Source organism: Nannospalax galili, unplaced genomic scaffold (assembly GCF_000622305.1).
Source record: "Nannospalax galili isolate Female #2095 unplaced genomic scaffold, S.galili_v1.0 scaffold2893, whole genome shotgun sequence".
In the NCBI taxonomy this organism is placed as follows: Eukaryota; Metazoa; Chordata; class Mammalia; order Rodentia; family Spalacidae; genus Nannospalax; species Nannospalax galili.
The window spans coordinates 414,475-429,803 of NW_008332965.1; the positions used below are offsets into that span (position 1 = coordinate 414,475).

The 15,329-nt window shown below is 39.9% G+C and overlaps 1 protein-coding gene across 10 annotated transcripts in view; it reads right to left on the reverse strand.

Moving 5' to 3' along the window:
• Snap91 (synaptosome associated protein 91) overlaps window positions 1-15,329 on the reverse strand; it is a 135,420-nt gene that overhangs the window by 7,712 nt on the left and 112,379 nt on the right. For 5 of the 10 annotated variants that reach the window (XM_029560981.1, XM_008827837.1, XM_029560986.1 and 2 more), the window contains 6 exons: window positions 13,092-13,226; window positions 11,372-11,521; window positions 6,759-6,789; window positions 5,600-5,699; window positions 1,245-1,328; window positions 555-659 (listed from right to left, as the gene is read on the reverse strand). In XM_029560981.1, the coding sequence (XP_029416841.1) occupies window positions 555-659; window positions 1,245-1,328; window positions 5,600-5,699; window positions 6,759-6,789; window positions 11,372-11,521; window positions 13,092-13,226 (605 nt within the window). The remainder of the gene's footprint in view (window positions 1-554; window positions 660-1,244; window positions 1,329-5,599; window positions 5,700-6,758; window positions 6,790-11,371; window positions 11,522-13,091; window positions 13,227-15,329) is intronic. The other 5 variants (XM_029560982.1, XM_029560985.1, XM_029560987.1 and 2 more) reach the window with 3 other exon arrangements.

Genomic DNA, 15,329 nt, shown 5'->3' on the forward strand with positions numbered 1-15,329 from the left:
TAAAAAGGCTTAAGGCCTAAATGCATATGACCTTGAGTAGGGTATTTCCAGACATTTTCTGGGCATCTCAAACAAAACCCATTTTCCCAAATCCCTGAGATTTAGACTTTCCCCTTATCAACTGTAATCCTATCAGGTGTCTCTCAGGAACCGCTCTGTGATCTCATTTCAGTTCCTTGGCCACCCTTTAAAGACAACTGTTTCAAACCCACCAAAATCCCGTCAATGACATTCAAGTGTGAATACCTCTCTTGGAGAAGACTACCCCCATGCTCTGGGCTGAGCCTTTCCTTTCTTCTTAATCTTCTTGTTAAATCTTTCTTAAACACCAACTTTGTTTCATGCTGGTCAGTTTTGATATCCTTTTCTGTATCCAAGCCACAAACTCAGTTTGGCCTGAGTCAAGGTTTCTAAAAGACTAGGGAAGCACCTCGGGCTGTCCAGGACAGCAGTAGGGGACTGTGCCTTCTGCTTCCATTTCCCATACTGTTAATAATACGATAGTTTCACACTCAGGAGTTAGTGGCACTGGGAATGGACACTAAGGAACTGACCTGTGTGCCAGGCACAGCTGCAGCTCCAAAGGGTGGCCTCATCATGGGCTGCGCAAACATGACAGGCTGTTGAGGCATCATGGGCATGCCTGCCCCTGCAGGAGGCTGCAAAGGAAGGAGGGCTCAGAGCAAATGAACATGCACATCTTATCCATGCCTTGGACAGTTTTTGAGGACACCAAGCAGGTAGAAACTATAACTTACCATGTAACTTTGAACTCTGGGTGCTGAGGCTGTCAGGTGAGAAAATGTACCTGAATTGGGTACAAGCCTGGCTGGCCAGGCAGCACCCTCATTCTAATTGGGAATTGCTTGTTTATCTTCAGTAAGAATAATTCTTGAACAAAGAAAATTTGCTAACTTATGGAGGATGGCTGTAAAACTTGCTGCTGATAGAACTGCTGAGTGACAAGTCCCGGTACGGGCTGATTTTGATGGTTGAGCTAAGAAGTTTAGTAAATATCATTCAAAAAATAACAATGCACTATAATTAAATTTGATTTAAGAATTTTGTAAAGGCTTCTTGCTCTTCATGTGTAGGCTGCTTAAGGCCAAAGCAGAGGACTCAAATTTTAAGTTAACTTTATTGTATTTGGGGAGAATTATACTCTGTAGGAGCACCTGTTAATTTGAGATTTTGCAAAGGCCTCAGAATGTCAACTATAATTTTTGGCAAATGTCATCACTCACCATTCCGAAACCTGCTCCAGGTTGTCCAACAGATGGGGCCCCGGCACCAGTAGGAACTGAGCTGGTTGGAGGTACAGCTCCTTGCTACACACACACACATACCCCACACAACCACACAAACAGAAATGGAGACAACATAATTTGTTTTTTACAGGATAGAATATAATTTTTAAATGTGTGCATTTCAAGTTTGTGTATGTGGACATATAAAAACACCTCAAAGTTCAGTTCTAACTACATTTCATTTCAGGCCTGGGCCTGACAGTTTCTAGTCACCAAAGCCCCCTATAGTTTCCTTCTTATTTAAAATTAATCCCACTATACTACCTACCTTAAATTCAGATTAACTAACAGGGCAAATATTAGTTTAAAAATATTGTAGTGATGCCAACAAAAACAGTGGACCATGAACTCTAGAATTGCCTTCATCCATAAAAGCAAAGAAAAAATAAACAATAGCTGTCAGAATCAACTTTTGGGTGGGATTCTGGAAACTAACTAGAATTTCACAGCAATCCATAAAGTACTTATGAAGAAAATCAGCTGCATCATGGTAAGAGTCACAATCTTTGAGATGCTGATCTAATCCAGATAATCCCTTGGGCATGGCAGGCTTGTCTCCTAGGTGACTCGAGATCCTGTCAAGTTGATAATCCATACTAAGCATCACAATTCTGCCTCTTGTCTACTTGACACCCAAACATTTCACTTTTAAGCCATAATGTATCTCCTGTATCCTCATAGGCTCAATGCCAAGCTCATCATGCAAAATGCAAAAATGTTTTCGGTCCAACATCAAAAGTCCCCATAGACTTTAACAGTTCCAATACTGTTTCAAAGTGTAGGCACTGAGTCTCTTCTGAGTCTCTGGCAGTCTCTTAACTATGAGACCTGTACAATCAGAAAACAAATTACATACTTCCATTATACAAAGGGATGGAATAAGCATTCCCATTATAAAAAGGAAGAATGGGGGCATAAGAAGGAATGACTGAACCAAAGTCCATCAGGTCAAACATGAAATCCTGCAGCTCCGTGTCTGGCATCTGGAGAGCATAAAGGAATCATTTGGGCTCCAGGGGGCTTCAGTAGCCCTACCTCTCTAGCTCTGCTGCCTGCACAGCCACCCCCCCCAGTCTCTTTTACCAATGTTGATTTACCATAATTATTATCATCATGAGATGACAGACAGATGAGAGAAGACTAAGTAACAGACAGTTGTAAACATAAATGTGTAAAAGACTGAACTTCACAATTATTTAACAAATTTTGGTTTTGCTAGTAGTTGAAAATTTACTTACACATATTTAAAATTTTTCAGAAGTAATCAATATACAAATTCACTTGAATTTGCTAACTTAAAACATTGGCAATGAATACTGTTTGTTGAGGACTGAGAGAAAAAGAATAGGAGAGAGAGTATCTCTTTGAAAAGCTTTTCTCTGGATTTCATAGTTCCTACTGTTTGAAAAATAAGCTATTTGGATAGCAAGAGTATAAAAAGCTATTAGTGTACAGGACTGTCCTCTGATACCTTTCTGAGCACAGCTGTGCTCATTTGCAAAAGATTTTCACAGCTGGGCTGTGACTGTCCCTCACTGAAGGAGGGGTGTGTGTGTGTGTGTGTGTGTGTGTGTGTGTGAGAGAGAGAGAGAGAGAGAGAGAGAGAGAGAGAGAGAGGACCTTCATCTGAGAATCTAGTCATACCTCTCAATTAATGGTAGGCAATTGAGCCCTAATTACATGTGGCCTCGGGGAAGAGCTAGAGTATATAGGCTAGGGAAGACTAAGGGAAGGGGCTCTATTTATGCAGCTACTGGGCTAATTTCTCTCTGCAGCCCCAGGAATTATGTTACTTATGAAACTTTTCTCAGCAGACATTCCATGGTTCTGACATCTCCAACTTCCTGGGGTCACCACTGCAACTTAGGTTTTACCTTCAGAGCTTCATGCAGTGGCCTCTCAGGGCCTCCTTGTAGGGCCTCTGACCCTGCCATACATTGCCTGGCCTCGATGACTCTATTGAACTGTGGAGGAAGACTTCACAATCCCCTAGTTTTGTATCTTTCATGCATGTAAAATCAATGCCACATGTATGACACTGCCAAGTGCTGCTGCCAGTTTGGGAGCCTGGCCCCCTTGGGCCACAGCTGCACTGGTCTTTGTGTACTGACTCTGGGGAAATACTCTCCTAGGTGGTTGTTTTTGAGTACAGAATCCCTTCAGCAGCAGTCTCAGCTCAGTCTCCCTCCTTTCAAATAAATTTGTGTTTTTATAAGTTGGGGCCTTTGAGGGTGGGCTCTTACTTTCAGGAATCTCTCCTCCTGTCCCAGTGCTGAGCAGGTTTCTCTTTAACAATTATAGCCTATTTTTTCAGCACCTGCCTTGGCTGCAACTTGCTTGTGCTCTTTGCCTTGTCAAACTGCACATTTTCTGTCTCTGCTTTACTTTTTGCTTTCTCACTGCAGATTTAAGTGTCGGTAATAGGCATACCATAGCCTGAATGCTCTCCTGTCTTGAAATTTCCTCTGCCAAACAAAATAGTTCATTGTCTTTAAATTTAACTTCATGCAAGCTCTCAGGACATGGGCAGAATGCAGCCATATGATCTGCCAGAATTCCACTTGAGTTGGCCTCTAATTTAGTTCCTAATACAGTCCTTGTTCTCCCTTTGAAACCTCCTAAGACAGACCTCTATTTTTACATATCTCTCAGCATCCTTGTCTTTCAAGTCCCCACCAGAATGGTCCTTGAAGTTCTTATAGTATTCAAGGGCTTTCCTAGCCCAAAGTCCCAAACTCTTCCGCATTCCTCCCACAAATCAGTTCCAAAGGCCTAAGACCCACATGGTCAGAGTTATCACAGCAAAGGCCCAACTTCTGGGTGCCATTTTTCTATATCACTTTTCTTGTTACTTTGATAAAATAGCCTGACCAAAGAAACTTGAGGGAGAAAAGGCTTATTTTGGCTTACAGTTTCAGGGTAAAGTTCATCATGGTGGGGAAGTGACAGCATCAGGAACTTGAGTGGGCTACAGGCAGTCAATGATAAATGCTAGTGCTCAACTTGTTTCTTCTATTTTTTCCAGTCCAGGATCTCAACCCAAAGAGTGCTGCCACCCACAGTTAAGGTGGGTCCTCCTACCCCAATTAAACCAATCAAGATACTCTCTCATAGACATGACCTAAGCTTATCTCCTGTCAAATTGACAGCTAGTATTAACTATCACATAGTCTAAAGAGAGATATTTAGATAAATGTGGGAATGACTTTTACAATATGGATGCATTCTGGACAAATGACTATTACTTAACCTTAGAACTAAAAAGTTGATCTTAACTAATTTATAATGTAAACAAGCCTACAAGGCCTTGAGTTCCTCTTATAATCTAAATATTTTATTTATTATTTTTATTTTGTGGGGATGAGTATATTGCCTGCATGTATGTAAGTGTGCCCATGTCATGCAATGCCTGTGGAAGTCAGAAGGGGGCATCAAATTCCCCTGGAACTGAAGTTACAGATGATTGTTAGCTACCACGTGGGTGCTGGAAACTGAACCCAGGTCCTCTGCAATAGAGCCAGTGCTCTTAACCACTGAGCCATTTCTCCAGCCCCAAGAGAGTCTATATTTCTAAACAGATCCTGTATTACTTGGTCTTTTGTATAATACATAGCTTGTCTCACTTAATATAATGCATATATTTGAATTATGTGAATTTACTTCCACGCATGCTTGCTTGGCTGGAGTAGTAAGTGATGGTTAAAAATTAACTCGGGCCAGGAGTGGTGGTGCATTTTTCAATCTCAGAACTTGGGAGGCAGAGGCAGCAGATCTCTATGAGATTGAGGCCAGCTTTGTTTACATACTGAGTTCTAGGCTAGCTGGGCCTACAGGGAACTCCTGCTTCAAAATAAGAAGGAAGGGAGGGAGAGTGGGAGGGAGGGAGGGAGGGAGGGAGAACTCAGGCAACAAGAGGAGGGTATTACCTAGATGGTTTCAGGAAGGGAAGGATTTTGATGAATGGAGTAGTTCACAAGGGTGGAAAACCACAGGTGTGTTTGGGAAACAATGCCTTATCTAGTTTTGCTAAAAAAAAAAAAGAGAGGCTGATATAAGAATTTGAAATCTAGAAATAAATAATTTTTATACCTTATGGAAAAGAGGATGTTCTAGTTTCAATTTTAAAATTCAGCTGAAAACAGGGATCTGAAAACAAATTTAATTTACACAACAGAAAACTATACATCCTTTCTGATAAGAAAAAAAATTAATTACTTAGTAAAACTATCAGGAGATTTTGGCAAGAAGCATGCTATCACTGCCCACATCCCAGGCCTCTGACTGCCACGCACCTGTGGGACACCTGCTGACCATGTCGCTGGAGTGACTTTGGGTTGCCAATTGGCTCCACCTGTCAGCTTCTTCTCTCCAGCATTCCACTGGAGATCTCCCCTAAAGTGCAAGTGTGTAAAACAGAAAGCCAGAATTAGGAAAAAATTCTATGTGTCTTCTTGCACTCTTAGGTTTAGAATAGTTGTTTGACAAGTGGTACAAAGAGGCCAGGTTAAAGCTTACAGAGTAGTCTAATCACACTGGATCTAAGACAACTTCAAAGCATTTGAAAAAAAATCAGAGTTTGGACATCAATGATATAAAAATTTTGTATTACCTACAATACAAAAATATGTCAGAAAATTCAATTAAATTCCTCACTCCTACTAAAATTTCCAAATAAAATATCACCAGTCTGTACGCTTATGTTTTGTTGAATTTAAGACACACTGATGATGGAATATGGGGGAGTCATAAAGAGTTCAATAAAAGGTTTCACACAACTGCATCATATCTATAATCTGATTTATAGTAATTGTAAGACTACAAGATACAGGGGCTAGAGAGATGGCTCAGCAGTGAAGAATGTTGGCTGATTTTCCAGAGGACCTGGATTCAGTTCCAAGCATCTACATGACAGCTAACAACCACCAGTAACTCCAGTTCCAGGGGATCTGACATCCTCTTTTGGCTTCTACAGGTATTGTACACTTGGGTGCACTTATATGCAGGCAAAACACTCATACACATAAAATAAAGATAAATAAATTTAAAAAATTACTACAGAATGCATCCTATGACAAAACACTCATCTAAGACAAGGGTACACTGTCATTTTTACTATACAGGAAAAGCTTTTTAAAGCCATAGCTAAAAACAGTGATGCATCTAGAATTTAAAGCTATAAAAGTACTCAAACCTCCATCTTAAAATATTTCCAGATGTATCAGTGACAGTCTTAGAGGCTGAAATACATTAATCCTTCTCATGGCAGAGTAACAATTTGGAGAGTTCAATACAACAACAAAAACTCAAATTGAAATTAAATAAAAAGCAACTTTGAAATTATCTAGCTTGAGAATGAGTTATACATGACAGGGAGTGCAATGTTTGATAGTCTTTAGTAAATAAAAATAAATGCATTGTTAAAACGAAATCAGATAACTGAAAAACACTTACTTTTTGGATGTGGTACTGGAAATTCCAAGATCTACAAGTGGATAAAAGAAAAAGAGCTTAAAATCTTTATATTCAGCTTATATTTTATAATATTTAAATAGCAAAGATTCATATGATCAAATATTTTGTACAAAATTTGCAAAAATCAAAAAACCTTAAAATAATAAAAAATAAAAGATCACAAGGTTCAGGAACACCTATAATTTTCTTAGGAATGATTGCATTCACTTGTACAAAGAAGAAACCATATTAGTAAACATATCTAGAATTTTTAATTTCTTTTTACTTCATATTAGATTTAAAGATCACATTTAATATTTTATTATTATTTTAAAATATTATGTGTAGGAGTGTTTTGACTGCTTGTATGTAAGTGTACCCATATAGTGCAGTGTCCAAGGAGGTCAGGAGAGGGTGGTGGATCCTTGGGAACTGGAGTTATGTCCAGTTGTTAGCCAATAGAAAGGTGCTGGGAACTGAATCTGGGTCCTCTGCAAGAGCAGCCAGTGCTCTTAACTGCAGAGCCATCTCTCCAGTCCCAAGGATCACATTTAGTGTGAAGTGGCATCCAGAAGATTTGAGATTGCTCTCTGAGGAAGTCCTATTAGGCTGGGGTCTGATAATCTGACTAGTAAACAGTTGTTTCCACTGATATAAAACAGCCTCTAAATGATAACTAATAGTGACTAATGGTAACTGGCTCACTGTCTAGACCATTTGCATGAGCAGTGTGACTATGCTGAATATGGGAGTCTGACATTTTGTTAGACGCCATTCAATGAAAATCACGGGTGCTGAGCTGCTAAGGGCCTTTCTTGGGTTGAAGCATCTCAGTGCTGAGGGAACACTGTGCTCTTCTCAGGGGAGAGAACATAAGTCTGCATGGGGATTCTCATAGAGCCTGTGCCTCTTTTCTCTTGTATCCAGCTGTGCATACTTCCCTTGCTGCTCTGGTTGACTCCCAGCTATGAGTTCAGTCAAGTGCTGAGTCCCCAGAGTCCTCCTAGTAGAATGTGAATGTGGCATGGTCTTGGGAACACTTGGCTTAATCATTCCCTTCCCACTGCACTTGACTTATCCATTTGGCAAAGATTTATTGAGTGTTACCTATGTCAGGCATTATTCTAGTCATCTGAGATCTCCATCCTGCACTCTAATGGCATAAGAAATGTAAAACATATAGGCTGCCAGAAGGCGAGGCAGGGAAAATGAGGGAAAGCATGAAGCAGCGCTTACAGAAGGCCTCCTGGGGAAGGTGCAGCTTGCACAAAGCTGAGCAGAGATGGGGAAGAACTTTTTAGACCGAGGGAGCCGCTGGCACAAAGGCCCTAGTCAAGTATATCGCTGATTTGTTAATGGTGATATTAACCTTTGCAGTTTGTTTCTTAGAAGTGCAAAATAAGGAATCCTCTTGCCTCTGCCTCCCAAATAGCTGGGCCAGCCAGTAGATAGGCACATACCAACTCTCCTGGCTAGTCATTTTTGTTTTAAAAAGACAAAGAAGTTTCATTTATAAAAGAAATCATTTTCAATTAGATTAAAAAGTTAAATCTATATATTAAACAGTTACAAAGCCAACCAAATGTTTATGCTGATCATGTAAAAAGGCAAAAAAATAAACGAGTATACTCAGACATGCACACGTAAATTCCTTTGTGGTAGGTAGGAATGATAAGCAGAGGAGTGGGCTACGTAACAGGCTAGACCCCTCACAGCTCTGGGTGAGTGGTATGCCAGAGGCTTATTATGAACACAAATAGAAGGGACTGAGAACAAGACTGCAATGCAGTCTCCATGGAAGCATCTGCTAACACTGAGAAGCATTTTTAAAATATTGTGAGATACAACCCGCACACCATAAAGTTCATCCTTTCATGTCATATGATTCAATGGCTTTAGTGGATCAAGAGGTGTCTAACTGTCTGTTGTGGAATATTCTTGCCATCACAAATGGAAATCTTTTGCCTGTTAGCAGTATTCCTCCTTTTGCCATCAGGCCCTAGAGTCTCTAATCCACTTCTGATCTCTGTGAATTTGCTATTATGGGCATCTTGTATGAACAGAATCATAGGATGTATGGCATTTGTGACTGATTTCTTTCACTTAGCACACATCCTCACGGTGTATATCCATGTTGTAGCATGGGTCATGCTTCATTCCTTTTAAAATCTACGTTCTATCTCTCTCTCTCTCTTTCTCTCTTGGTCTCCCATGTTTTATTAACTAATGGACTTTATGATTGTCTCTACTTTGGGGTTATTATGAATGATAATGCTAAGAACATCTGTACATGTTTTGTGTGTAAATATATTTTCATTTACTCTATGCACCTAGGAGTGAACTGCTGAATGATATGGTCACCTCTATGATTAACATTCAGGTGGCCTGCCACACTTCTTTCTACAGCAGTTACACTATGTTAAATTCTCCTCAGTAATATCTGTGGGTCTGAATTACCCACATCCCCATACCCACTTTTTACTGTCGGACTTTTTAACAGCTATCCTCATAGATGTGAAGTGGTTGGTTGGTCACTGTGGCTCTGATTTGTACTAACCTGATAGCTGATAATGCTCAACACCTTTCCACCTACTCCAAGACCATGTGTACATCTGTCCCAAGAAATGTCTATTCAAGTTCTTTGCCAGTTTTTAAACTATTATTAACCTTTTTTATTGACTTGCAAGACCTATTTGCACATTCTGAACAGCTGTCCTTTACAGGGTCTGTGATTGGAAATGCTTTCACTTTCTTGATGATGCCATTTGTGAAGATTTAAAATATTTTGAACTTTTCTATCAATTTGTTTTATTCGTCATTATTTATGTTTTAAGAAATGTAAAAAATCCATTGCCTAATCAAAAATCACAAAGATTTACTTCTAAATTATTTTCTGAGAGCTTGATAGTTTTATTTTTATATTTGTATCTTTACTCATTTGAGTTGATTTTTTATTTTGTTTTTGAGACAGGATCTCCGTATAGTTCCAGCTGACCTGAAACTCATTATGTAGGCTGGCCTGAATTTCGTAGAGATCTGCCTGCCTTTACCTCCAGGGTGCTGGGATTAAAAGTGTGTGCCACCACGTCCAGCTTCATTTGGGTTGATTTTTTGTATAGTATAAGGAAGTTCAAATTTATTCTTTTTAATGAGTCTGTCCAGGTGTTTCGGAACAAGGTTTTGAAGAAGGTGTCAAATCTCCTGGAGCAGGAGTTACAGGGGGTTGTGAATCACCTGACACAGGTGCTGGAAATTGAACGCAGGTCCTCTGCAAGAGCAGGAAGTGATTTTAACTGCTGAGCCATCTCTCTAGCCCCAGAGGAAACTTTTGAAAAGACTGTCTTTTCCTACATTGAATGGTCTGGGCAACCACATCAGAACTGTCTGACGCTAGATGTGAAGGTTTGTTTCTGTGGTATTGTTTCTATCCTGTTCGTTTCTAAAGCTTTGTAAAAGTTTTGAAATTGGAAACAAATTAGTCCCTCAAATTTCTTCAGTTTTTTCCAAGATTGCTCAGTTATTACTCCAGGAGCTTAGCTTTTCTTTCCAGCTGAGATAATTTGCCACAGGCGGTTAACAAAAAGAGCTGTGTGCTGGTGGCACTCTTCGTGGCTGGTGGTATAAATCCTTTACTTCCCAACACCGGAGTTAGGTGGTACTTATATCACTCTGCAAAAGCAATCACTCAGTGAGATGACATTTTTGAGGATGAAATAACCCACTAAAGTCTCCACAGTGCCATGGTACTTTTCTGGATGCCCAGATCAAGGGCAGCAAACATGATGAAAACATGTACACTGGAAGATGTGTAAAGGAATCTGCATAGAAGATCTGCTAGGCTTTTGATATTGCCTGATGTTGAAAGACGTCCACAAAGTTAAACCCACGTGCCTCGATGGAAAATAAAATCCAGAGTTCAAAGCAAAGCCAGTATTTGTAATAACTACCCATTCCTCCTCAGGCTCTCCAACTGCTCAGCTCCAGTTTCAGGCTCCAAGGTGCTCTTTGAATTTGTCAGGCAGTCTCTATCCTGGTATCAGCACTGGCCACTTCCACTGCCCACAGATATTTTCTCCTATGCACTCCTTTACCCCGGAAAGGCTTCCTCCCAACTAGCACTCATGACTTAGTATACCATAGATTTTTTTATTTTAAAATTTTCACTGTTGGGCTCTGCGCTTTGTGAGAACTTTAAGAATAGAAACTTAATCTGTTTTGTTCACTGATTCATCTCTAATGCCTAGAAGAATGCCTTGTGCTCAAAATATATTTGTTGAATAAATGACTGAAACTCAGATACTGTCTGTAAATACATTGCATTTAGTAAAATTTTCCTATTTTCAAATGGCTAAGTACTTACATACAATGCATTTCTATATTACCTGTGTATGCTACTTAATTACCCTTTGATAATTTGGATTAAGAATAGCAGGAGTATTTTTGTGAAGCAATGGATTAGCAATTGTTTACCTACCAAGGAACGGCTCTACACAAAATGCTAAGTATTTTGGTCCACTTACTCATAAATTAAGCCAGAAAGAAAAATGTAGAATGATAAAAAGAAAAAAATCCAACTTGCATATACTTCCATTAAGTAAAACTAGATTACTCACTGCCTACTAAGCTAGCCAGAGATGAGTCAAGGTCACTTCCAAGGCCTTTGCTGGCTGCCATTGCAGGACTGGGTGGGACCATTGACACGGGTGCAGGCTGCCCTGATGGTGCCATGGTTGGCATCAGAAGATCACCTAAACCATCAAACACTGGAAATCAAACAAAGGAGGTTCAGAATTGTTGAAAAGAATGAGACCATATGAAAATCTCAAAAGACATTGTCTTTTATGAAACTATGGAAACAAGTGAAAATATATTCTTATAAAAGACGCATATAATTCATACTATTTGTGACTAGGAATAAGAAGAACATGTCATATATGCCTGCTCAAAAGGTATGGAAACGTTAATGAGTATGAACAAAGATGGGGAGGGAACCTGTACAATGTACAGGAAAGAGCATAGAGCTGGATGTAGCTCAGCCACATGCCTTACTAGCTGTGTGGCTTTGAGGAAGTTACTCTGACATTTCATTTTCTCATCTGTCAGTAAGGAGAGTACCCCTAATACATGGCTTGTTGTAAAGACTAATGAGGTACTATATGTCCACAGGTTGGTTACAATGCTTGCTCTGTATAGGCACTCAATAAGTGGTAGCTAGCCATTGTCAGCTTATTAAAAGTAATCACTAAACACTTTTATATAAACGGCAGTGATCTGCAGCAAACGGAAATGATTTGCTCAAGACAGTCTAAGATATTTACTCTTAATTTGTAAATGAGATAGAATTTCCTAGTTTCCTACGAAATTAGCATAAAATAAATGTTGATCTAACAACATCTAGAAATAAGTACTGAAGAACATTTGGTCATGTTTTAGAGGTAACAATTTTGATTTTCCCCTTTTCTCCTGGCAATCGCTTTGGATTTTTCACTTTATGGGCATATTTAAATCAAGTAGGATTTTAAGTATTGGAAATCTAGGGTCACCACAGATGGTCCCCAGATGACAGATACCACTTGTTCAGTTCCTAGAATACAGAAAAACTGTTCAAAAGGCAGACGCAGACTGCATAAGAGAATATCTTATCTACATCAAAAACTTTGGGCCTATTAAATTCTTATCAAAGACTATGCATGGCTACCATGAACACTACTATACAGTAATTCTAATGGGGAGAAAGACAGCATTCAAGTCAGCACTGGCAATAGTAGCAACCAAATTGTCAGGCAGGGGATATATTTAGGGTGTTTCTGAAACACATTTAATTGCCAAAAACTCACCAATTGAAAATTTGTAGTAAGGACCCAGCATGGGAAGAGGAGAATGGAAGAGAACACAAACAAAATGACAGCAGTGATGAAAGGTTAAAGGCAGGCAAAAGTATATCCGTGTCTCAACTTCATAAACTGAGGGCCATGCGAGCTTAAGCAACAGCAGGGCGGAGAAGTCCACATACTCAGGCACTGTTCAAGGGCTTAGTACAAAGTATTTGTTACCCCTTTACCATCTCTAAATCATGGGCATGTAAGCTCATGCAAATAGATGGTGAGTGTGTTATGATTTCTGCTAAAAATAAAAACAGGGTCACAGAAAGGATTTCAGGTTAATCTTAAAGCTACCAAACATGTCCTAGAAATTTTATTTTGAGTTTTGGGATGAGAGTCATTTACCAGGCTAACAATATTTGCTTGTAAATTTCCTGAAGTCACACTACTTAGGAGGTGTATTTTATTATCAGAACAAGTGAAGAGATGGTTTGGAAAACCAGTGCCTCACCTGACGGGACAAAGGAGCTGCTGCTTGAAGTTGAAGGCGTTGTTCCGAAAGCCGCCTCAAAATTGGGCTGCAGCAGGTTATTCTGAGCTGGAGTCACTGGTGTTGGAGAAGGGGCTATGAAAGAACCCCCAAATCCTGGCAAGAAAAAGTCCCAGAAAAACATAAATAAAACCAACTGACAGTGAAGAAAGACTATAAAAACAAAACGGAAGGAACTGCAGAATGACAAGGAGTTCATTTTCCCAAAAGTCTCAAGTATATGGGCACATCAGGGACCAGCACAGATCTTGTCTAATCAGAAACAAGACAGCAGTTTAAAACAAGGACCTAAGTAAGAGGTAGATGCAGTGAAGAGCCTTCTTAAAGAGCCTATGGCATCTGCTTTGATGAAGCACATAAAGGAAAAAAACAAAAAAACAAAACAAAAAACGCTATCATTTGGGTTAAAATTCAGGTCAGTCGTCTTTTCATTAGGTTGAAACTTTACATTTCTTAAAACAACAATACCAGGCAACTACAAAATGTTGAGGCGCACACACTGATTTAGTAAGGAATCAAGAATTTGAAGGAATGGGCATCAAATCCTCCACTTTCATACTCCCTTTCCCAATCTGCCAACAGTAGACCCTTCCATCACTACATTCCTGTGAGAAGTTACTTTTCTGAAATCTTTTATTGACTCCCCTTGACTGTCAGATTCATTTGTAGAGCAGCCAGCCCCTTCTAACTCTGGCTCTGGATATTCCCCATCCCCACAAGTCATGCTGTAGCCAAATGCACAGCTCCCCACGACATGCTCCCCCTCAGGAAGGACTTCAGGGTCTTGTCTTGCTATGGGGCTGCTATAGTTGTACCCCAGCCCCATGCACACCACTATCCCCAGCTAGTGGAGCCTACCTCCACTCCATCCCCATTCTTTCACCCCTTTACTCTCCATGCCCCAACTCCAGAGATGGCTAACTGGGGTCAGGAGCTGGGTGTCTTTTTTTCTTGCCTTTTCAACTAATATTCGGCATACAGCATGAAACACTGAGTTAGCGTCTATTGAATGAAGAATACATTTTAGTATACAAGAGTCACCAAAGATGACTGAAAATTAATCAAACCTCAAATTAAACATTAATTCTTCCAGGGGCTGGAGAGATGGCTCAGCGGTTAAGAGCACTGACTGCTTTTGCAGAGGACCTGGGTTCCATTCCCAGCACCCACATGGCAGCTATGAACTGTTCGTAACTCCAGTTCCAGGGGAATCCAAAGCCCTCTTCTGACCTCCACAGCATTGCACGACATGGTGCACTCACATATATGCAGGCAATACACTCATACATATAAAATTTAAAAAATATGCTTTTTAAAAATATTAATTCTTCGATTCTGGAAGCATATCATGCCTCTTAACTGACAGAAACAGAAGCAGAGGTGACTAAGCATCGGCCCCTTACAAAAAGATGCAATCACCATGCAAAAAGATGTCTTTGATTAATAAAACACCAGGTAATTTTCTATTAGAAAGAAATTTGGAGGCTGGAGAGATTGCTCAGTGGTTAAGAACACTAGTTGTTCTTGCAGAAGACCCGGTTCAAATCCCAGCACCCACATGGCAGCTAACAAATGTAACTCCAGTCCCAGGGGATCCGACAGCCTCTTCTGACCTCCGCGGGCATTGCACGACATGGGTGCACTTACCAACATGCAGGCAATACATGCATACACATATAATAAAAAAATAAAATAAAATAAAAAAGAAATTTGTTTTTACTAGAAGTCTTTTTTAAATACGTATTTTACATTAAAAATATTTTATTTATTATTTTTATGTGCATGTGTGTATTCCCTGCCTGTAGGCATGCACCCGTGTCATACAGTGCCCACGGAGGTCAGAAGAGGCTTGTGGGATCCCCTGGGCCTGCAGTTTCAGACAGTTGTTAGCTGCCATGTGGGTGCTGGGATTCGAACCTGGGTCTTCTGTAGGAACAGTCTGCTCTTAACTGCTGAGCCATCTCTCCAGCCCCCAGAAGTCTTTCTTATACACAAATTTGTTACATCTTTCTTTTAAGTTTAGCCACATCATCTCTTCTTCAGAAACAATTTCTTGCAAAAATATAGACTGTTTCAGAGAAGTATTAACATTCCGATTTACAAAACAAATTCATAACTTGGGAAATAATTTCTTTTCAACTCTGGTTATTTTTGTATAGCAGCAAGAAATAATATTCAGGTCATGCCATCTTCACAAAT